Source organism: Platichthys flesus, chromosome 15, assembly GCF_949316205.1.
Source record: "Platichthys flesus chromosome 15, fPlaFle2.1, whole genome shotgun sequence".
NCBI classification, from domain to species: domain Eukaryota; kingdom Metazoa; phylum Chordata; class Actinopteri; order Pleuronectiformes; family Pleuronectidae; genus Platichthys; species Platichthys flesus.
Genome location: NC_084959.1, coordinates 2,729,626 through 2,752,637, shown reverse-complemented (window position 1 = coordinate 2,752,637; position 23,012 = coordinate 2,729,626). Strand labels below are relative to the sequence as shown.

Genomic DNA, 23,012 nt, shown 5'->3' with positions numbered 1-23,012 from the left:
TGTCTGGAGAACTGAATCCCACCGTGCACGACCCTGCAGGCTCTGGCTCTCGGCACAGAAGGCTTCTCTTGATCTCGGAGCAAAGGGTTTGATTTTTGAGGCTTTTTCTGCAAATAACAAGTATCAAGAAGCAGCAGTCACTCAGGGCACCGAGTGCATCATTAAAACAGAAAGTTAGTTGTAGTGGAAAGATGCAACTTCTCCACACCACTGCCTCCTTTGAAACTGGGGCCTACTGGGCAGTGAGATCCTTCACGCTGGATAGAGCCGCGTCTATTACCACAGATTGGTTTGGCAAAACTGTTCATAAAAAAATATATATATATATATAAAAAATGGAGACGGGAGGAACGGAGGGAGGAGAAGATAGTTATAAAACCTCACCAATTTCAGCCTGTGACAACATGAACGAGGGAGGGGAAGGTAGACGGGGGAGGCCGGCAGTGGGAGACGTGGCTTATCTGGGTCCTGTCCCCTAAACCCCCTAAAGGTTTTGCAGATAACCACGTGAATGTATGTGTGTTGGACGAGGGCGACTTTGTGCAGGTGGAAAAATGATCTAATGGAGGAGGCGGTCCGAATCTCCACATTTCTCAATTCTGTCAGACGTTTATTTTCTTTAAAGCCGTGCAGCAAACAATTTGTGTTAAAAGAAGAAGAAGAAGAAGAATCAACGCGTCCTTAAATCTGATCACTGATTACAAGCAGCCGCCAAACGCTCCCTTGATGAATTAATCAGCCTCTCCCGGATGTGAGGGGTGATTTGGACGACTCTTCATGCAGAGCTGCTGTTGATCAGAGACGTTTGTGGCTATTTGAGTATTAAATGCTCTGTTTGCTTCTCTTTTTATTTATTTAAGTTAATCTTTTGACTCATCTGCCCACAGAGAGTTTCTCATTTGGAGTTTGCATCCAGTGTTTCTCATAACGGAGCCAGGAACACAAAGTATAAATGGTTTTTTGGATGAGTTGAAATCTCGAGTGATTTCCTGATTGTATTTCCATCAGCTGTGTTTCTTGATCATATCACAGCAATGCACACATTTCATTTAACAGTTAATAAACCACATTTTATCAAAGCTGAATCTCAGGTTACGTCCGGTCACAGGTGTAGGTGGGTGGAGCTCTCAATCAGGCTCCACCCCCTGCTCCTCCATATATGGCTCTGTTTTTATCTAACCAAGATGGTGCTGGACAAAATGCAACGCTTCAAAATGGCCGCTCACAAACCATAGGGCGACGTGTAAGTGACTCGGTTAGAAAATCTAAGAAACATAATTATTTAGTCTTGACCAGTCACAAGTAATAAGTAATGTTGTTATGATGCAACACACAATTTTCAAAACAAGAGTGACCTTTTTGTTCTTGGGCCACAAATTCTAACGAAGACGTTCTCAGATCTATGAGAGCGTCATCAGGACTTTTTTAATTTAACCAACAATCAAGACAAAGACATCAAGGACAACTTGAGCTCCAGTGTGATCATAAATCCAGTCCACTGTGAGACTGCAGCAAACAGCAGCGCTCAGAATACATCTCCATTCCTGAAGAGGTGTCGCGGTATTTCACTTCTTAAACTGCAGCACAATCGAAGGCCTTTTCTGGGAAGTGGAGACCGAACATAAACCTGTCCAGACGAGAGGGACGGGAACAAACACATTTGGGCGAAGGCAAGATTTAAAAGCAGTTACGTTCGGGGGCTCGGGAAAAAATAATTTACGAAGATGAAAACATTTATCGTAAAAAAGAAACACTCTTGTTATACCTGCGGACGACTTGTATGATTAACCTGCACACCGAGGAAAAGAGGAGCTCTGAGCCTTTTGTCAATTTGTCTCTCGGGCGCTTTCGATAAACTCACTCTGCGGGAGGATCGGGCGATATTCAAATATTCATTGGAAAAGGTGGAAAAGAAGAGAAGGAGCTCAGGTCTGTGTTTATCCTCCCGTCGGACAAATCAAGTGATTTCCCAAAGCATGAGACGAATGTGAGCGTGTCCATCAGCGACAGCACTGCATGAAATATTCAAGCTAAGGGGTTGATAATGAAATGGAATGCTCGGTGAAGATTTGTATGCTGCACCTCACCTCTAAGATTACAGCTTCCATTAGACTAATGCAATCTAATGGCCAAAAATAATGATATACATTTCTGCAGAGGCAGAGCTTTCATTGCTAATCTGCGGACTAACTCTTGATAAAAGCGTTAAAACCGATGCAGAGGAACTGAGCAGAGAGCTTGAGTTAACACCACTCGCTCCTTATTTTACATTACATTAATTAAAATGGATTAATAAAAAGCAATTCAGGCGACAGAGATGACCTCATGCTGAGAACTAGAAATGGAAATACAAGATAGAGAGGAAATTCAGGTTTTGAAATCTCCTGGCGAGTGAGTAAAAGTGGAAATAAATTAAAAATAAAACAGCCAGAGCCACATCACAAAGGTCCAGCATGATTAACGCTGTCAGAAAGACTTCATTCAAGTTGGATGAAGTGGTTAATGGGTGAAAAAAGCTCTGGTCCCATAGTTTCCAGCAGCTTTCAGGAATCATTATCACATTTTTTGTTATTCAGATTGATATTTGGTTCCTTTAGAAGCTTCGGGAGCTTTGCTTGAATTTTCTTCTCTGGCTCTGGACTAGGAAACAGATTCTGATCATATTCAAGTGGAGTTAGTGTTATTATTTTAAAAAGGTTTAGAAATCAATTTCCCTTAAAATGGCCTGTGGCTGCAGCTCCTCTTTTCAGCCTCTGTCTCAAACACTTGGGTTTAACCTCCTGTCTCTTTAAAGTCCAGGACCAATGAGATTCCTGCATGGCCATTGAACTAATGAGAAGCACAGGGTTAAAGAACTCGGACCTTGTGTCTCCTGATTAACTATACAAACAACAGTGAATAATACAAACAGTCATATTTCCAGCCGGTTGGGAGAAGCATTAATAGATTGTGTGTAGCTTCCTAATGAGTTTAGAAGTGAACGCTTGACCCCGGGTGAACTCTGCGGGTGTGGGTTGAGTGAGACAGAATGCGTAACTAATTAAAATGAGCTCTGTTCCCAGTTTGTTTGTCTCAAAACGCTCTAAACACAAGAAACAGACACAAAGTACAGATCAACAAGGCCCCGGCAGATATGAGTATAACACAGAAACTAGAAAATAAAGCTTGTCTCTGCACGATTAAGAAAGAGGCTGAATGACTTCACAGGAAGCGAAGCACTGGGTTATCTACTGGTCACGAACCGGCCTCCTCCCAGTAGGAGATGTGGTTCAGCTGTGATTACTTGTTTGAGGATTTAAAAAAACTCAGTGAAAACCTCATGATTGACAGCTGAGACAGATTCCTGATTGGTTGCTCTGGGACTTCAGAGCAAAGACGTCACCAGAGGCAGTAATGGTGCTGCGTTCCACTACGGCCCTAATGGAGAGGCTGTGTTTTATTTTGTCATCGGGAAAGTGGAAGCACTTTGAGGCGAGCGACACGCCGCTGACCTCCTCCTCCTCCATCAGAGACGAGTTGTGGATAAGCAGCGTGTCGCCCGATGCGTCCTGACAACACGGCCCCGTGGCAGAGGCATCTCCTCCCGAGTCATAGGATCTGAGCTCGTGCACACTCCGAGGCAAGAGGGGCTGACACTTCCCATCAAAGCGTCGGGAGGAGAGGAGCCGACACTGACTGTGACAATGAGAGAGAGAGGGAGCACAGAGCTGGCAGGAAGCAGAGGCTGAGGTCAGGAAGCAGAGGCTGAGGTCAGGAAGCAGAGCCTGAAGTCAGGAAGCAGAGGCTGAGGTCAGGGAGAGGGTGCTGAGGTCAGGAAGCAGAGCCTGAAGTCAGGAAGCAGAGCCTGAAGTCAGGAAGCAGAGGCTGAGGTCAGGAAGGAAAGGATGATGTCAGGAAGGAAAGGCTGAGGTCAGGAAGCAGAGGCTGAGGTCAGGAAGGAAAGGCTGAGGTCAGGAAGCAGAGGCTGAGGGCAGGAAGCAGAGGATGAGGTCAGGAAGCAGAGGCTGAGGTCAGGAAGGAAAGGATGATGTCAGGAAGCAGAGGCTGAGGTCAGGAAGCAGAGGCTGAGGGCAGGAAGCAGAGGTTGAGGTCAGGAAGCAGAGGTTGAGGTCAGGAAGCAGAGGCTGAGGTCAGGAAGAGGGTGCTGAGGTTAGGAAGCAGAGGCTGAGGTCAGGAAGCAGAGGCTGAGGTCAGGAAGCAGAGGATGAGGTCAGGAAGCAGAGGCTGAGGTCAGGAAGCAGAGGCTGAGGGCAGGAAGTAAAGGATGAGGTCAGGAAGCAGAGGCTGAGGTCAGGAAGCAGAGGCTGAGGGCAGGAAGAGGGTGCTGAGGTCAGGAAGCAGAGGCTGAGGTCAGGAAGCAGAGGTTGAGGTCAGGAAGCAGAGGCTGAGGTCAGGAAGCAGAGGTTGAGGTCAGGAAGCAGAGGCTGAGGGCAGGAAGCAGAGGCTGAGGTCAGGAAGCAGAGGTTGAGGTCAGGAAGCAGAGGCTGAGGTCAGGAAGCAGAGGTTGAGGTCAGGAAGCAGAGGCTGAGGTCAGGAAGAGGGTGCTGAGGTTAGGAAGCAGAGGCTGAGGTCAGGAAGCAGAGGATGAGGTCAGGAAGCAGAGGCTGAGGTCAGGAAGCAGAGGCTGAGGTCAGGAAGAGGGTGCTGAGGTTAGGAAGCAGAGGCTGAGGTCAGGAAGTGGCGATGCTCCCCTACCCCGGCGCGAGCAGCCGCCTCGCTGCCGGGGGTGAAGCCACTACCGACTGAATGTGGGTCACTCTCCCTGGCTTCCACTGCGCTTTCTCTCCTCCAGCCTTTATGTTTGGAGCCAGGGCATTTGAATACTGCATGTCACACCAAGGGCTCCGGAGCAGTGCACTGTTTCCAGGAGATCAGGATAATATGAACACAGCTCGTGTGTGTGTGTGTGTGTGTGTTTGTGTGTGTGTGTGCACTGAGACATGCAGTGTTTACTTCAGCGAAAATGTCAGTGAGTCTCCAAAATCTAAATTGGCAGCTCAATATCGACTCCATCCACATGCATGCAGTGACCTCGCTGCAGTTTAGAGTCTTATTGAGGTTAAGCTACTTACTCTTCCAGCCTTTGATATTCTGCAACCAAGTCGCCCCCCCCATGAATAAAACAGGGGACGATATTTCTGGCTGTTCACCGGCTGCAGCTCTTTAGTAAAGCAAGGTGAGCTCCAGAGGAAATAATGATCATTTCATTAGAGGGAGCAGCCTGAAGGTTCGAGAACAAACATTTGGCTGTGATGTGGAGGCCGACCGCTCACAGATGGCAAACAGATCTAGACACAAGGGTAAAAGGCTCATGCACTATGATAACACACATGCTAATGGCGTGTCGGATTGACAAGCAGCAGGCGCTTCAGGTTGTAGCTCATTTAAAAACGACCTGTTGTTACAGCTCTGTGTTTCGACCCAGGTGGGCTAACAGCCAATCAGAGACCTTCGGACAGTGCATGGGGAGGTGCGGACTTATCACGCAGGACGGAGAACATCTGGATCAGTGTTTAATTCATGCATCAAGACAATTGATGCTCACTAATGAGAAATTACTGTGTAGATAATTGGCCAAAGTTTTGCATTTAGAGGGGAAGTTGTGAAATTATCATTGATGCTGTAACAACCAGAGGAAGAAACATATGTGACTGATTTCTAATGTTTCATGAGCTGCTTTCAGATCTGTCAGAACACGTGGAACACTCAAAAATATGAAAAAGACAATGAGCTTTGATCTGTCCATCGCCTCTTCAGCCATGACTGTGAATCCTGCACTGTGTTCACTACCTGGTCTCTAACTCTGTACTGAGCTGGTACCAGTGGGTTTATAGACGTTTCCCTGCTGCAGGTGAAAAGGAGGTTGGGGGGGAGCAGAGTTTGTGGCCCAGAAAACTGAAACAATGAGCAAAGAAAAAATGAAAAAAAAAGAGAGGAGCTAATGAGAATCATAAATCTGCAGAGTCAGGTGATAATTCTCTCACTACAAGCGACACCGCAAATCACATTATCATAAATTAAGCAACGGGAAGCGGCGCGGTGGTGCAGTGGTTTGCTCTCTGTCAACCTCACAGCAGGAGGGGTCGGGTTTCAGTCGCCCCCCCGTGTCTGTGTGTTTGTCACCACGTCCAGGAAACCCCACAACCCTCAAAAGACAAGCAATAATAAATAACAATAAATAACGTTTGCTTACTATAAAACCATGAACCCAAATTAACTGACCATGTTTTGAGACTTTATTTAAAAGACGTCACTGATGCAAACGTCAGGTCAGAGCTGTGGGCCCCTGAACCCAGATAAAGCTACTGGGTAAAATAAAAGATACTGGTTAGAGGAAACATGAACCAGTATCTGAAGCTGGTTCATATGACAGTGCCTTATAATATAACTGCTGCCCTCTATTATTCTATCCTACAGATTCTTTATATTTTAGCAGTTGGCCCTAGTGCTCAGTTTAGAACCTCACTTCTCAGATATCACAGTCGTGCCTCCGGTGTAGAAACTGAATTTAATCCATGTGCATGACAATGAGAACTGTGGAGCGATGACGTCACTGCTGCTGTTGATCATCAATGTGCGACAATGAGGAGAAAATCATCTCGTCAATTAAAGGACATTTAAATGCAAAGGAAAACTCATCCAGAGAAACAGAAGGAGTCGGCACCAGGACGAGCGGAGGAGAGTCTAAAAACAGCTGCGTATTATTATTGTATGACCGTGGTAACTAAATTTGACACATCCCTTCTCCCAGTCTCACTGACACACTCACACACACACACACACCCACACACACACGCACACACACACAGACACACACAACGCTCATTTCCGACAGCGTCACTGCAGCCGCGGTGAGAGAAACGAGGGCAGATTCCAGAAGCAGCCGAGCTCCGGCCTCCGAGTTCCCGGCGTCGACAATAACAAGTCAAACATCTTCAAAGCAGCGTGACTGAGAGGAGGAGAACTGGAGGGAGTGACGGAGGAGAGGGGAGAGTCGGAGGAGAACGAGGAGGCCCTCGGATTCATCTTTAAAAGACGCTTCTCATTGCATCTTTAATAATCCTCCTCGACTCAGCGGTCGTCTTCCAGAACTTTTGAGCTCACACCCGATCGAGAGGAGTCGCTCAGGAGGCTGTGCCTTCTTCTCCGAGCTCCTTCTCTTTTTAAGTCTTGTGTTGTCTCACTGCTCACTTGGGTCCCTCATGGGGGGGGGGGGGGGGGGGGGGGGGGCTCACAGACGTTGCACGGATGCTAACATGGTCAGTTAAATGTTTCAAGAGGCTGGGGGACGCGGTGAAGCCTTGTTCTACAAACACTCGCTGCAAGTTTGTCACTCCGCCGCACGCTGGATTCTGTGATTGAGTCAAACCATTGAGGTGGAGATCTTCCATGAAGGTGTGAAAGTGAAGCTCAGTCAGGACAATGGAATGACTGACACCGGATGCTACTGTACATTTCGCAGAGGGGGAGTTAGAATGAGTGTAAATGCTGCTCGGAGGGGGTGAAAACAAATGCTTTGGATTCCTGGGACTCTGATAAGGAAGGGTCACGCTCTCCTCTGGTTACAAGAAGAAGAAGGACTGCTGGGATATATTTAAATTCTTTAAAATCCTCCAGAAGCTTAATTCTTAAACTAATTTCTGTTTAGAAACCCGTCAAAGTCCAAGAAACCATGTGACCAGCGGGTCAAATCTGATCAAATCTTGATTAATATTTTGTAACTGCTCTTTTTATGATATTGTAATTCCCCCAAAGGACGACAGCTAGATAGTGTGTAAAGTTAGATTAGGTGAAACTCAGAAACTGGATTAACTGTTCAATTAATGATGAAGTATTTCATGTATAAAACTTTCTGGCCAGAGGTCTAGTTATACATACTTCCCAATCTGAGCTCATGAAGAGATATCAAACAAGTATTCCAATTTGCAAATGAATAAACAAGAAGAAAGGAAGTTGGTGTTGAGGTTTAAGGAAACAAAAGTTGTAGTTTGAAAACTGTGGTTGTGTTTTAATATGAAGGAGGAAACGATGATGCTCACATTCAAAAAGGCTCCGCACGTGTTTTATCTGTTTGTGTGATAACCAGTCAAAGACTTTTACAGTCGAGAGACTTTTACACTTCTAATGAGCCACTTTCCATCAGAGCCTGTAATGAGTTATTGATCTCTAATTAATACTCTGCAAGTCTTCCAGAGATCCTGTAAAGATTACAACTGTCATATTTACAGTGAGTTTCATCATCAGGTTACTGACTGATAATGGATTCCTCCCGTTTCTATTCCACAAGCAGCGAGAGAGAGAACTCACTTTCCCTCCTCGAGCTTCGTCAAGTGCAAATAATAATTTATTCTCTAACCCTGAATATTGCATTGACAACCGAGGAGGGGGGGGGGGGTGCAGAGAGTGCAGCGCTGTGATGAGCCTCACGTTCCCTCTCCTCCGATATTAGGGAAAATATTATTTATTGCACCAGATTGTTCTGAAAAGGTGAATTGCAATGAGGGAATGGCTGTCAATCATGATTTCCTTATCTTATCTTAATTATCTTATCTTATCTTAACTTGTCTTATTAGGCCCTTTCATGCATTTGAGACCTTTTCAAAACTGTATCAAACGCCACAAGATGATCCCTGGATAAAGTTTTGTAAATATTTGTAGTTTTCTGGGCATTTGCCATTTATATGCTAATACAAATGCCAACGCATTACACATACATTAATTTGCAACGTGACATTAAACTCACATGCATTTGCCAGTTATATGATTCCTTATATGTCATCTATATAGAATTTTATTGAATACAGCGAGAGCTAATTAAATGCGGCCTTATACTTAATAATTGAACAATCGGGGTCCATGAATCCAAACGATAACAAAAGACCTGGTGCGATGACGTCATGCAGCAGCGTTGCATCATGGGAGCTGTTGCCTCACAACTCAGGCTACAATCATGTTCAAGGGATGATTTCGACATTTCAATCGATATCTATAACATATTGTATATTGATAAACCTCAATTAGTATGAAAATATAGATTTAATTGATTTAAGTGACATGAAACGTGATGATCATATCATAACTGTACAGGTTAAGTGTTTGCCTTGAATCTTAGATCACGAGCACCAGCTATATTATTTAAAAATGGGGAACCAGGAAGTGTGTAGCTGTAGGCACAACTCCATTACCTTAAATATATATATATATATGAGCTAAAAGATCTATGATAATGTTTTCTCCCTATATTGAGGATTTAGCTTTTTTCCTCCAGTGCAGTAAAAGTGCCTGTGACTGATCCAGGAGCATTACCTGGTCAAACACAGGTCCTGGGCTTTAAAACACAAACTGCTTTGAGTCGCACTTCCCTGGAAATTATTCACACAATCCCGTCCTGAGAGGAAAAGAATAAATCTCTCCGTGTTCCGCCTCCACTTCAGGAGGTGAGCGCCACGCTGCTGCCACACTCTAACCCCGTCGCCTCCTCTTTATCTCACCTGACTTTAATTACTCCTGACACGTCGCCTGGCTTCGCTGAAGGAGAAACGAGCGTGAAGGATGAAATATGTGATCACGTGCTCATTTGGCCTAAAATGAACATATATGATGCTGGAACACAGAACACTGCATGAAGAGGAATTATGTACCATTGGCCACAATGAACGTGCACGCTCTGATCTTATAATAGCATTAAATCCCACAATTAATATTGTTATTATGCAATAAGCTTTATCTAATGATGTGCCTTGAACCTGGCTGGAGACAGAGGCTGTAATGGAACGTGCTGTGATAATTATTCCATTAATCGTGATCTATTTGGACGTGTGAATCCTATATTTCCTATAAGCCTGTGAACCGGGGACTTCACACGACGCAGCCTCAGACTGCAGAGCTTTGTTTACACGCCGCCTCGCCGCCTTCAGCGGAAACCTTCAGCAAATTGTAGACGATTTTGTGTGAGCGTAATTATAAAGAGAGACATAAGACTGTAGTTTACGACTGGAGAGCGATGACTCATGTTGGAGTCGACCAGGAAGCTGCGAAAATAATCTGTTTATCAATGAAACTCAGGATGAGCTTCTGCCGTGGAAGTGAACAGCTCGATCAGATGTTTCCTTCTCCAATGTGTGAACGTGTGAATATAAACACATTAAATGTGACATTCAGGCATAGCAGCTCTCAGACTGTGCATTCAAAACCAGACTTACTTGAGGCTGAACTGCTCCACGGTGGAGTTGGGCATCAGGTAGAGGAAGATCTTCAGGGTCTCTCCGGGTTTCAGGGGCTTCTCCGGCAGCCTGAGGAACATGTTTTTGTCCAGCTGCTTGTCCACCAGCAGCTGCTCCTGACTGGCCTGGTACAGGCTGATGCTCCCAATGCGCAGCAGGGGGTGCTGTGACAGAGGTTCTCCCCTGGAAGCCCCGCCACCCCTGTGACCTGGACCCTCACTGCACTCCCCTTCCAGATTGGGCTCGTGGAGAGTGTAGTAGAGCTCGGCCTGGAGGGTCTCACTGGTGAGCCCGTCCAGGAGCCCGTCACCAGAGCCTTTCCTCCTGCCCAGTGGGGCCACGTTGGTGTTAAACCAGGACGGAGGCAGATCCAGCTGCGCCAGGCACTGGGCCAGGTTGCCTTTCATGCGGCAGGAGGTTTTAATTTCACGAACATCCCGGAAGGCGTGCAGACGGACGCAGGGCATCTTGTCCTGAGCCTTGAAGTCGTCCCAGTCGCGGCCTGCGATGTAGAAGAACACCTGGACCGTGGGGTTGTTGGAGAAGACCCGGGCCTGGACGATGAAGGCCCGCACCTTCCAGTTGACCGTCAGCTGCCCGGGGATATCCAGAGGACTAGCTGGCTGGAGCAACTCCTTGGTGAGGGCCTGGTCTCTGGCGTAAGGCCCAAAGGTTATGTTGATGGCAGGGAGGTCTTTAGTCTGGAAAACCACAAAACTCTCAGCTCGCTGCAGTGGGTGTCCAGCGCTGGGGCCACTGCTGCTCCTACTGCCGCCACCGCCACCGCCAACCGAAGGTCCTGTGGTCTGGACCTCTCGTAAGAAGAACGCCAGTTGTGCGTTGGACATCTTGAAGTTGGCGGGCAGGTACATGTTGGGGGGTGAAGGGCTGGCCGTCATCGCCGAGGAGCTGAGGAAGGCGTTCGAGGTGGTCGGAAAGATTTTCCCTGCAAGGGCTGCGAGGACAGAAAGAAGAAGAGGAGGAAGAGGGAGGTTAAACTTCTAAACACAACTTTAAAAAACTTCTATCACTGTTAAAAACAAGGGGTTAAAGTTTGTCGGAGGATAAAAGATGCAAAGATGAGAACAATGAATGAGATATGAGCAGGAAGTCCCTACTCAGACAGCTGGAGGGGGGAAGAGGAGCACGAGGTCAACACACACTAATCAGATGATAACAGGCCAATACATGTCAAGCACCCGGGTCAGAGGTCGTCCAGTGAATCAACATCAACAAGGTGTGAGATGTTTCTCTGGGAGATAACAACTCGTAGGATCACAGCCTCTCACCCATTAGATCTAAAACCCACAGGATTACTTTAAAAAACCAGCAAAGAGTCAAAGTCTCACGGTAATTTTACTATAAAAACCAGTAACAACACCAGAGCTAAATCAAAGTCATTAAAATAACAAGCAAACATACTTATCAAAATGACCCAGAGCTGAGCACAAACACATAGTGGCCTGTCCCCATGGTCCAAAGCAAATATTAAAAGTCCCATATTCCAACTGGTTTTATCATTGAGATCTCATTCTTTAAATGTGAAGAAGAATAATAATAAAAAAAAAAAAAAATCAAGGGGATGTTATTAATTCCTCCTCCGGTGGGTTCGCTCCTCAGCCGGCGCTCCACAGAACTTTGTCCTCTTCTTCTCGCCTCCTCTCAAGAGAACCTCTGCCATGTGTTGCAGGAGAGGAATAAATGAGGGTGGGAGGGTAAAAAAAAAAGAAAAGAAGAAGAACAGCAGTATGCTCCGGCGGCTCTTCACTTGTTCTTGAAGCCGGGCTACAAAGGTTCTGGGCTTCTTGAACTTGTGCTTGTCTGATTCCCCGTGGCTGGTCTTGGTTTTGAGAGCGTGGTTCAGCTCCACGCCGCGACTCCGTCAATCCCACACTGAGCCCGGCTCCGGGACGGGCTCCTGATAGACAGGCGGAGCCTCCTCCTCCTCCCGGCTGGTGGGCTGCACGGGAACTACAGACAAAGCCTCTGACGCCGCCCCATCTTGCCACACCTAGTCTCTAGTCTATAATCACCATTTTAGCTCCCGGTCAGAGCTAAGACACACAACCCTCAGAGGACTAGACTTACACCACACACACAGACACACACACACAGAGGCGGAGGTGAAAGAAATAACACTCTGCAGCCCGATTCATCCTCTCTCTCTCTGGACGTGTTCGGGCAGACTCAACTGTGTGTGTGCATGCAAGTGAGTATAAGGGCTGTGTGTTTGTGTGTGTATGTGTGAGTGAGTGTGTGTTTGTGTGTGTGTGAGGTGGGGCGGGGGATGGATGTGTTGCTTGAATGCCTCCAGGCAGAGAGAGCGAGCGAGAGAGAGAGAAAGAGAGAGAGAGAGAGAGTGAGTGAGAGGGAGAAGGGGAGAGGGAGGGATTAGGTAAAGATTATTGATGAATTAGCCCAGCTCTCTTTCCCTTCTCCTCCTCCTCTTTCTCCTTCTTCCCCTCCTCCTCTTTCTCCCCCTTCTTTTCGTCTGCTTTAGCCCCCTGAGAAATCCATGAGAATGAGGGGATACCAGCTGGAGGGGGAGGGGGATCTGGACTGCCTCCCTGCTCCACTCACATGTGCCTGGAATTCCCATAATAAAAGAGAGAGGGATTCATGTGTGTGTGTGTGTGTGTGTGTGTTTGTGTGTGTGTGTGGGCCCCATAAACTGAATGGCAAACAGTGGGTGCAACAAAAGATGAAGCCGCAGCCGGGGAAACATCCCGCACTTACAAATGAGCAGTGGTAGCCATAGAGAAGTCTGCAGGAACTATAATGATGAGAGAAGCTACTTGGAGGCTGTGGAGTCTTTATCGAACGCTCTCCACCTCACAGGAATGTGTGCACGTTGGAATGCGTGCACGTGTGTTTAGGGAGAGGAGCTGCTCTCGCCTTGATCAAAATTAAAAGCGACAAATATGTGCAGCAGGCGCACAAACTTCCTGGAGGTTCAGGTCGACCAGATCGTTCACACTCCGGAGACCAACTGGGTGTTTTAACTCTGACGTTCAACATGAGGAAACTGGAAGTCCAGCATTTCCCCTGAATTCAATCATGATGCACACTCTCTTAGATTTTTCATCAAGATCTATCACGTAACTTATTTCCTGAGAAATTGGTGAAAGTCTTCCACTAAGTTTCTAGAAAATCTGTTTAAACGTTCAAGTTATTCTGCAAACTAACAAACTAACAAACTAAAGCTGATTTCAGACGTGAACTGAACTCAGCACAATCTGTGCTGCTGTGTGTGGGAACGCAAATGTTGGGGACATTCTCCGAAGTCTCTTTAGCCTGCCCCCTAGTGGAGAGTCTGGATATTGTCCGATGATTATGATGTTTCGAACATGTGACGGACGAAACCCCCCCCCCCCCCCCCCCCCCAAAAAAAAAAAACAGAAAAAGAAAGCAATTCCTGCTTCGTGGCTCGGGTTCAAAAGACAACTCTGAAGAAAGTCTGGACCCAAATGTGCGGACATTCTCTTTTCATTTCTGAAAATCAATAACAAAACCTGCCTGATGGACGTAATTTTGAGACTCTTCCACCAACGCTAGCCTCAAAGAATCAAATATACGTCTCAAATACAACAATACCTCCATCCGCCCTTCGTCAAACCATGGAAGCATGTTTTTCCTTTTCCACTCTTTAAAGCTGAACAGGATTTTATCCCCGTGATTAAAAAGTAAGTAGGTATTGGAACTTGTTTCCCACCACTTTATCTCACCGTGTCGGGAGGCAGCAGCAGCCTGGAGCTCCGAGAAACCTTGAATCCAAGGATCTGCTGGGACTTTTAAAAGTTAATGTGCATCATCCTCCCCTGCCTCCGATGCTACTGTCGAGGTGGCCTTGAGCAAGGCACTTAAAGGAATGTGTCTCCATGTGTTCCACAAGCACCTGCTGCTGGCCAAACATCCCCGTAACAAAATGGTATCCAGCTTGCTCCGGTGTTTTAATGGTTATTTCGTTTTTTAAAGCAGTTTCCGTCCGAGTGCGTCTCTCTCTCTCTCTCGCTCTCCTGCATCTGTTGGTTGGAGCATGGGGGGGGGGGGGGGGGGGCTGCCGGGCCACATCAGGAACAAATTCTAAAAGTACAACTGTGACTCCAAACATTCTGCCGCCGTTATCTGAGCAGGTGGAAAACAAAAGACGACACAATATTCTACTGTTTGCATCATCGGTGCAATAAAATCCATCTGTGGGATTCGCTCAAACAGGTACAGAGGAGCTGGGAGGGAAGGGGTTTGGAACCAATGACCCCAAGAATGAGGTAACACACAGAAATGTAATACTAAGATATATAATAAAAAAGGATTTATACTGCATTGGTCAAACAGATGTGTCTTTGTGTCGTGTTTCTCACACTTGGCTCTGACCCTTTATGAGAACATTTAAACAGTAACTATCGATTTCTTACTAAACACATTTCCAAGGTTAATTCCCCAATCAGCTTTTTCTTTTCATGATCTAAGTAGCTTCATACTTTGGACCATTTTCCTCCGAGGAGGGAAAGACCCATTTTCTCTTCATCTGCAGTGAAAACATTGATTTTTTCACCTTCACTGTGACGGATGTGAATCAAACAGACGACTCCTGCCGCCCAGATATGTAGCGCTCCTTTTTTTATTACAATAATAATGCAAACTATACATATATCTATATATTCTGTTGGGCCTGCGTGTTACATGAAGCACTCGTGTAAATTCTTTCATTGCATGTTGAATAAGATGGAATAAATTATCATAATCACAGAGCGCTGCCTCACTGCAGCAGCGGAACAGGTCAGCGGCTGATCGGAGGCCGAGGCTGCTGCTGGAAGAGGGAACGTTGCTCAAGTGTATCGAGTGTATCTTGTGCCAAAAGCACACTGGTTTGCTGCCTCTGGCAACACGCTAAGAACTGGGAACCGCCCGGTGACACGGACACTCTGATGTGGGGCCTGAAGGTCACCTGAGTACCGCCCAGGCGTCTCCTAATCCCCTTTAAATGCAATGAACCTGTACAGTAACACTGCACTCACTGGATGCCATCAAACAACACAAATCCCTGCCCCTTGCTCTCAACCCCCCCCGGGCGTCGCGGTGTCATTCGAGAAGGTGATTATAGCCCACGATGCATCAGGGTGCTCTTGGCTCCTTTCAGACTAACAACATCAGTGGGTAGGTGGTTTTAAAGGGGGTGGGGGTGGGGCATGGACACAGATGGGCTTCCAGTGTGAAACCCTATCGCCTTCCTCTTCCACTTGATGTCCTATTAGACCTCAGGCCAAATTGAATTGAATTCTCTTCCTGTTGTGCTCCCATTACGTGAAACATCTGCTCTGTGTGCATGTGTGAGCGAGGTGGTGGTGGTGGGGGGGGGGGGGGGGGGGGTCTATGGTCTGAGGGCACTTTCTATTCATTAGATTACTTTGTGTGATGTCAATTAATGAAAGCATCGGGCCACTTTGAGGCTGAAGCGCTGTGGTTTCACATCTGCTGTTGTGTCAATACCAGTCTGCAGTGGGAGACAGTTTAAGATGAGGGAGAAAAGGAACTGGTGCAAAACCAAATGCTGCTGATTTATCCTGTTGAAAAATTCAATCATCAATCATCCACTTATTCTCAGCTTTTTGTGTTTTAGAACTCGATCCTGGAGAGAAGTGAGTCAGAGAAGATGAAACAAGAAGAGTTTTACTGCAACAAAAATGTGAGGAGCGGAAGAAAGAGCAGCACATCCAAACTCTTAACTTGAGCTGGGAACTGAAAATCCCAGAGACTGAATACAGCCCCAGGCCCTACTATACTGGTGGGGCCTAAGTCCTGGGAGAGACACGTCTGGAAAAAGATCCTGACAAACAGGAGGTGCTCACAGACGAGCACTAGAGTCCTGACCTTCACCTGAAATGTTTCCAGAGGGGCTGAATGTGAGATGCTAATGTCATGAAGGAGCTCTAATCTACACAACTGCAGATTCATCTTCATCCACACAATCTTTGTTTTACAAAATATCTCCGTCTAGACCGGAACGCAAATTAACTCCAAAGCTTAAAACAAGCCCACGTGGCCAGTAGGTGGCGATAAAGTCTACATCCACTATTCCTCAAGCTGCTATCTTGTGATTTGACGTAGCAGTGCGAACCAAACATAGAGACACTGGTATATAGCCGCCATTGTTGTTGTGTTCATTACGCAAAGCAACAGTGGACATGCGCAGTAAGTCAGAAGCTGTGATTTCATCGTTGCATTGATCTCTCTGTTTTACTCGTAGCCTACACATGAAACCAAGAAGCTCAAAGGCAAAGCAAAACGTTAGTTGTGCAAATAAATCTCTATTAGTGTTGACAGGGCAGAAGAAGAAGCTGAGGAAGATGTCTCACTTTAAAAAAGACGAGACAAATTTCCAAAGGTTTTGGTGATAATGGACGATTCGGGTGTCCTGCCTCCTGCTGCTCTACAGGCTCCACCCCTTTCCCCGGATGTTCCAGATGTTTTCCTGTTTTCATGAACGAGTTTGACTCACAAAAGAATAAACACCATAAAACATCCAAACCCAATTTTCCATAGTTCATATCTTAAAACAACTCAATAACCAGGGGATAGTGTCTGTTACGGTTCTGCATCCTTCCACCAGGTCCGCTGCATGTTTCCAGGCATTCAAATTTGAAAGGACTTGAGATCTGTCTCTTCTGTGGTCCTGAGAATCTGGACGGCATTCAGCAGAATAAAGCTCAAAAAGCCTTGTTAGGATCCTCCACCCGGCGCCTCGCTCACCACACAAAGGCTGTCTTATGCAAAGAGCTGGCTGCCAACTCAAGGGGAAATGGAGAGGATGTTGTGAGGAGAGGGCAGACATTTGATCTTGAGAGAGAGGAGTGCATGAATATCTCTTCAAGTAAAAGGTCAGGAGAAATTGTTAGAGAGAAATAGAGCGTGCTCGCAGCATCGCTAATGTAACAGAGCGAGTTCTGCCCTATCGATCTCCATCTCACCTCCCGTCTTTTACTCTGCCCTGAGTATACCGCTATTACATTTTGAAACGGTCAAATAATACCTCGACTCAATTCACTCGGCTAAACACACTCGGTATTACTCCGGGAGAAACACTCAAACAGCGTTAATGCACTTTCTCCTGTCGACTCTTAACTCCGGAAGCCTCCGCCCTCGCTGCACTTCGGCCCCGAGTTGCTCCTCGTCTTTAAAATGGTTTTGCATTATCGTTCAATTTGCTATGAATGCAGCACAAAGCCCAAATGAGGAGATACGTCAGCCCGAGGACGAAGGACGTGTTAGCGCTCGGTGCAGCGAGTCCTGTTTCCACGTGAGTCTGATTCCCGGCCGATGGGTTATCTCTAACATGGTCGCCCACGTGGGGCCTCGTGTTTGACCGGCTTCCATCTATATGCATAAGGTAATTACAGGCAGAGGCTCGGCCTCACGGGGGAAGATCTGTCCAGCCCGTGTGTTTGCATGAGATCGAATCACTTTGATGGTTTTAGAGTTAAGTGGAGTACATCAGTGATTCTATAGGCTCGTCGGTGTATGTCTTACTCCAGTAAGTCCAGTGGAGCCGCGTCCAACACGCTGCAATCTGATTTAACAAATGGGAAGAAGCCGAATCGAGACACGGGGCAACTGGATGAGCCTGTTTCAAAGGCTTCACTTCAAATTGATGTAACACAAGCCGATGGGACACTGATGAAAGTATTGCAGTATTTACATTTTTGCAGTATTATGATCTAGGTGCGTCTGCAGCGACTTCGGCGGCAACACAAACACAACATGTCCTCCTGCTGCGGCTTCACAGTAAAAGCATTTATCTGTTGAAACACACGTCGTAATCACACACAATTCAAAATGCATCCAAACAACAGGACCGTGATAAATGAGGTGAAATTTGTAGTTCTAGTCTTTGAGGATGGTTAACAGAACTATAGAGATGAAATGTATTATTATAATTATGGTTCTACTATAAAGACAATGGTAATTCTTTGGTGTTTTACTTTTGGAGGATGAATCTGTGATATAGCTGCCTGGATCCTCAGTGGTCACTGCATTTAAAAATTGAGATGCAATTAAACAAATGTAAAGTCTCCAGACGTTTGTCTTTACTTGTTTGTTTTCTTTAGTTGTTTTTGTCAGTCATCACATTTATGCATTAATCAGAATACTTATCTCTTTTGGAATAACTTAAATGGGTCTTGAGTCTGTCTTTTCAGTTCATGTATATCCACACACTTGACAGATAAACAAAAGCAATGAGCTGCCAAACCTAAATAAAAGAAAAAGGCAGATGCTATAATTAATTTACTTCAGACAGGAAACAGATTCAAAGCCACGTCTCCGCTCCAGAACTTGATCAGGTAGAAGTTGACGGGTTGGTTCAGCTTCAGCTCTTGAATTATGCAGAAAGTTTGACGTTAATAACTTTTGTGCTATTTCGGTTTCGGGCTAATTGAAAATTGCAAGTCAGCAGGTTCTCAGAAAGTGGACGACTTTGTCCTTCGGTGCATTTGTCTGTCCCCTCCGTCCCAACGGCTCATCACCAGTGTACTGAAGGTCCAGAAGGACAAGGTGGCAACACAGAACCTGGGAGATGAAGACCCACGTCATCCATCCACAGTATTTCATTCTCTCTTTATGTTCTATCACTTTCAATCATTGCTTGACCTTTACAACTTATTGCCTTTTCATCTTTTACTTTACTATCACCTGTGACTACACTACACACCATGTCTCTGAATGACAGTCAGGAAAAGACACCTCTAGTTAATCTACAGTATCTTTTTCCACTACAAGCTTCAAACACCCCACTAACATCTGGCTTAGCCTTCACTCCCATAGGACTGACTGGTTTGTAACCTGCTCTAATTGGTGGTGATGGAAACATGAGCGTTCTAATTTCCTCTTTATTAAATCAAGATGAGGACGTGAGGTCGTGCACTGAACCTGTGAACAACGTGCAACAGGGATTCTTCTGTTTGTATCATGCAAGATGCAACACGGGCAGGACAGAGGTGATTGTGTTAATACAAAAGGATCACTGGCAAAATGGACTGGCCACTGTTATTAATCTATATATATTCAAACCCTTTCTCATTTTCATATTTGCCGATTGTTATGTGTGTTTATTAATAATCACCGTCAACCTTTTGGAATCTCACACCTTCAAGGATGAAAACAGAAGTTTTAATTGGGAAGAAGAAAAGCAAAGTAACTTTCTGTGAAGCGCTCGCTGTCTGTTTTTGAGACCGATTTTAATTCTGCCCTCAATTTTTTAAATCAATCTTTTCCTTTGGACCAGAACTGTGGGACACGAGCAGACTCTTTTGTGAAGGTACAGAGTCTCAATTAGAGGAGACGGAGTGTTTTCTCTGTTAAAAGCCTCGCTTTGTAATTTGGGCCGACAGCACTGGTGTACTTCCACTTCACGCTCACAGGACAGCTTTAATGAGGCATAATTTGCAGATTAAAAAGGAGGAATATATAACTGGTGTGACACCATCAGCGGGATATGGAACATTTCATCATTGATCCTTTATATGCACCCATAAAAGCCATCCATAATTTATATGACCAGTGGCCCGGTCCAGTGGAGGCTGTTTGGAAGCGGCGGCGGCGCAGCAGAGATATAATGTGGTGGTCTTCTGATTAAAGAGCTGCTGGGAGTCCATCAGTTATGTCACTGGTCCCCCAGGAGCTGACGAGGGACCGGCGCCACTGTTTCACATCAAATACTCAGCGATCAATTAGTCCCAGTGCTGAGAGGAAGAACTGCAGAACTCTGTGAGGAACGGAGAACAAGAACCATCACGGCTTCTTTCTTTCTTCCTGTGTCCTCGTTTAATCATGAGAGCCAACCTGCACCGTGCAGAGCTAATGACTCAGAGTTTAATTGGGTAATTTCAGCAAAGAAACGTGGAATCGTGTGGAGCGTGAAATTTATAACAATGTCGACGTGTTGTTGCTTCCTCACTGGATTGATTTGTTTATCTGATTGTTTGAATATGAGGCTGCAGGAGCGAGGCTGGGGGGGAGGGGAGGGGGGGGGGGGGGTGGAGTCCTGCATCTCTAACTCGAATCCCACACTGGAGCTGATCCGTGAAGCTGCAGATGTTTACTAGGTGAGCAGCTCTCCGCCCGGCCCCTGCGCTGCCGAATGGGGCCTTGTTGCCACAGCCGCTGTGTGTGTGTGTGTGTGTGTGTGTGTGTGTGTTTGTGTGTGATTCTATTGATGAAAGGATGCAAATGCCTTGTGGCAGCGTGATCTGTGCCTCAATACGATCTGAGGCTGACGCAATCTATAGGGCTCCAGACAACAGGGTTTCCCATAGGGGATTCTCTGTGTGAGGTAAAGCGAGCCTCGGATTGTTCCACTGCAGCTGCTGCTACACACAGGGACCTGCTACACACAGGGATCTGCTACACACAGGGATCTGCTACACACAGGGATCTGCTACACACAGGGACCTGCTACACACAGGGACCTGCTACACACAGGGATCTGCTACACACAGGGACCTGCTACACACAGGGACCTGCTACACACAGGGATCTGCTACACACAGGGACCTGCTACACACAGGGACCTGCTACACACAGGGACCTGCTACACACAGGGATCTGCTACACACAGGGATCTGCTACACACAGGGACCTGCTACACACAGGGATCTGCTACACACAGGGATCTGCTACACACAGGGACCTGCTACACACAGGGACCTGCTACACACAGGGATCTGCTACACACAGGGATCTGCTACACACAGGGATCTGCTACACACAGGGATCTGCTACACACGAGGACCTGCTACACACAGGGATCTGCTACACACAGGGATCTGCTACACACAGGGACCTGCTACACACAGGGATCTGCTACAAACAGGGATCTGCTACACACAGGGACCTGCTACACACAGGGATCTGCTACACACGAGGACCTGCTACACACAGGGACCTGCTACACACAGGGATCTGCTACACACAGGGATCTGCTACACACGAGGACCTGCTACACACAGGGATCTGCTACACACAGGGATCACGTTAGAGGATTTACTGTATTAGCTGATGAGTTAAACCGGTGTCTTGTTAACTGTTAGGATTTAATTCACATTGTTTGGCCAGTGGGAAAAAAGTTTGTTAAATTAATCCATGTTTGTGTAATTATGTAAATGAGTCTGTATTAGTGTGTATAATGTGTATTACCTGTAAGTTCTTAGTTAAACAAGGATATTTACTTGGATTTGCCACAAACTTAAAACTAAATGTGATGGTTCACAGACTTGGATCAGAGAGAAGTGGCTCTAAGAAACTTTAGTGACTGGGTTCGATCCCCTGTGAGGAGCGTGGAACCATCGACTGTAAATAAAGATGGCGGCACTTGATCCAAACGCCGCCATCTTGTGCCTTTGGAGCAAATCTCAACCGTTTGTATATCATGAAATAACAGAAAACCATGTTTGAGAAAAATGTATTGAACATGGACTATGAGTCAATCCACTGCAGCCAGCCACCAGGTGGCGATCAAGAGGCTTTGGCTTCACATTTGGGAGCTGTCATGTCTTCCATATTAACAAACAGAGTGAAGCTGAACTACAGATCAGTTAAAAAGACTCAGAAGTTATTAATAGACAGAGTTTATCTCCAATACTCAGCATGAAATATCTAAAATACGAATAATTCTAAACAGAGTGTGGTCGATTTGTTACAGCAGCCGCTCTTCTGGTTCAGGAAGCAGAGGATCATGGGTAATACCCAGCATTCAGTAGTGTTTCAGGATACCCACGTGTGGCTGCAGAGGGCGCTGCTGCTCAGTTAAAGTTACACAGTTTTGCTTTAAAGCAGGAAACTCGTTAAGGTCGCGTCTAATTGGAGAATTTTCGAGGCTGATGAAAATAAGTGAAACAACAGATGATGTCACGTTCCTGATGTTTCAGAGTGAACAGATTTCAGATTATACATCAACATTAAAACTACTTAGCGGTTTTATTGACGTGGCTCATCCGTGTAATTTAATCATTTATACTAAATTCATTTCTTCATTGTCTGTTTTCATTAGTGCTTCTGGTTCAGATTCTATTTCTACCCATCGACTCCACCGGGCTCTGCGGCTGAATCCTTCCACTTTTTGCTGATGCAACGACCTAATTTCCCCGGTGGCGATCAATAAAGCTTCATCGTGTCGTTTTTTTTTTTTATTAGAGCGTTGTAGACATTTCAATCTAAACGATGACATCTCCGAGAATGAACGGGGCCCTGACTTCTGAGATATGCCGAACATTCATGAGGCAGAAAGAGAGGAAACGACCGTTACTGATTTGAATGAAGGAAAATATAGAAGTTACAGCCATAAAGATGAGAGAACACCGTGCATTACAGTCAATTACCCCCTCCCCCCCGTTTTAATGCCGCCATTTTGACAGATCTGTCAATGGCTTTGCCCCGAGGGGAGCAAGGACAACGCTGATGTGTGCAGTTCAGAGACATTATTTTGGTAGTTTATCGTTCACAGGTGGGAGTTAACATAATGTGGAAGGATCCCCCGTTTCAAAGAGCCTCAAGTTCCTGTTTCTAATTCCACTGTGGAAAAGTCTGTTTTCCTGGTTTTACTGTAACACTGCGTCTAATGAGTGTTACACTATGCTGACGTGTACGTGGCACATTGGCAGTTATTCATTATATTTGACCACTTTCTGCAGCAGAGACCTAATTAGAGCACCCGGGGGATAACACAGCCATTCTGCACATTGTGTCAGGATACAATAGACTAAGCTTCTCTTTATTACCATATATGTTTTCAGCCTG

At 46.0% G+C, this 23,012-nt stretch overlaps 1 protein-coding gene across 2 annotated transcripts in view; it reads right to left on the bottom strand.

The window, feature by feature from the left end:
• The window catches only part of tmem132e (transmembrane protein 132E), a 310,548-nt gene that overhangs the window by 85,318 nt on the left and 202,218 nt on the right, over positions 1 to 23,012 (bottom strand). Inside the window, exons 1-2 of one of the 2 annotated variants that reach the window (XM_062405938.1) lie at positions 11,646 to 12,015; positions 10,203 to 11,178 (exon numbers count right to left, since the gene is read on the bottom strand). In XM_062405938.1, the coding sequence (XP_062261922.1) occupies positions 10,203 to 11,178; positions 11,646 to 11,724 (1,055 nt within the window). In that variant the 5' untranslated portion in view covers positions 11,725 to 12,015. Of the gene's footprint in view, positions 1 to 10,202; positions 11,179 to 11,645; positions 12,016 to 23,012 lie in introns of those variants that run through there. The other variant, XM_062405937.1, reaches the window with a different exon arrangement.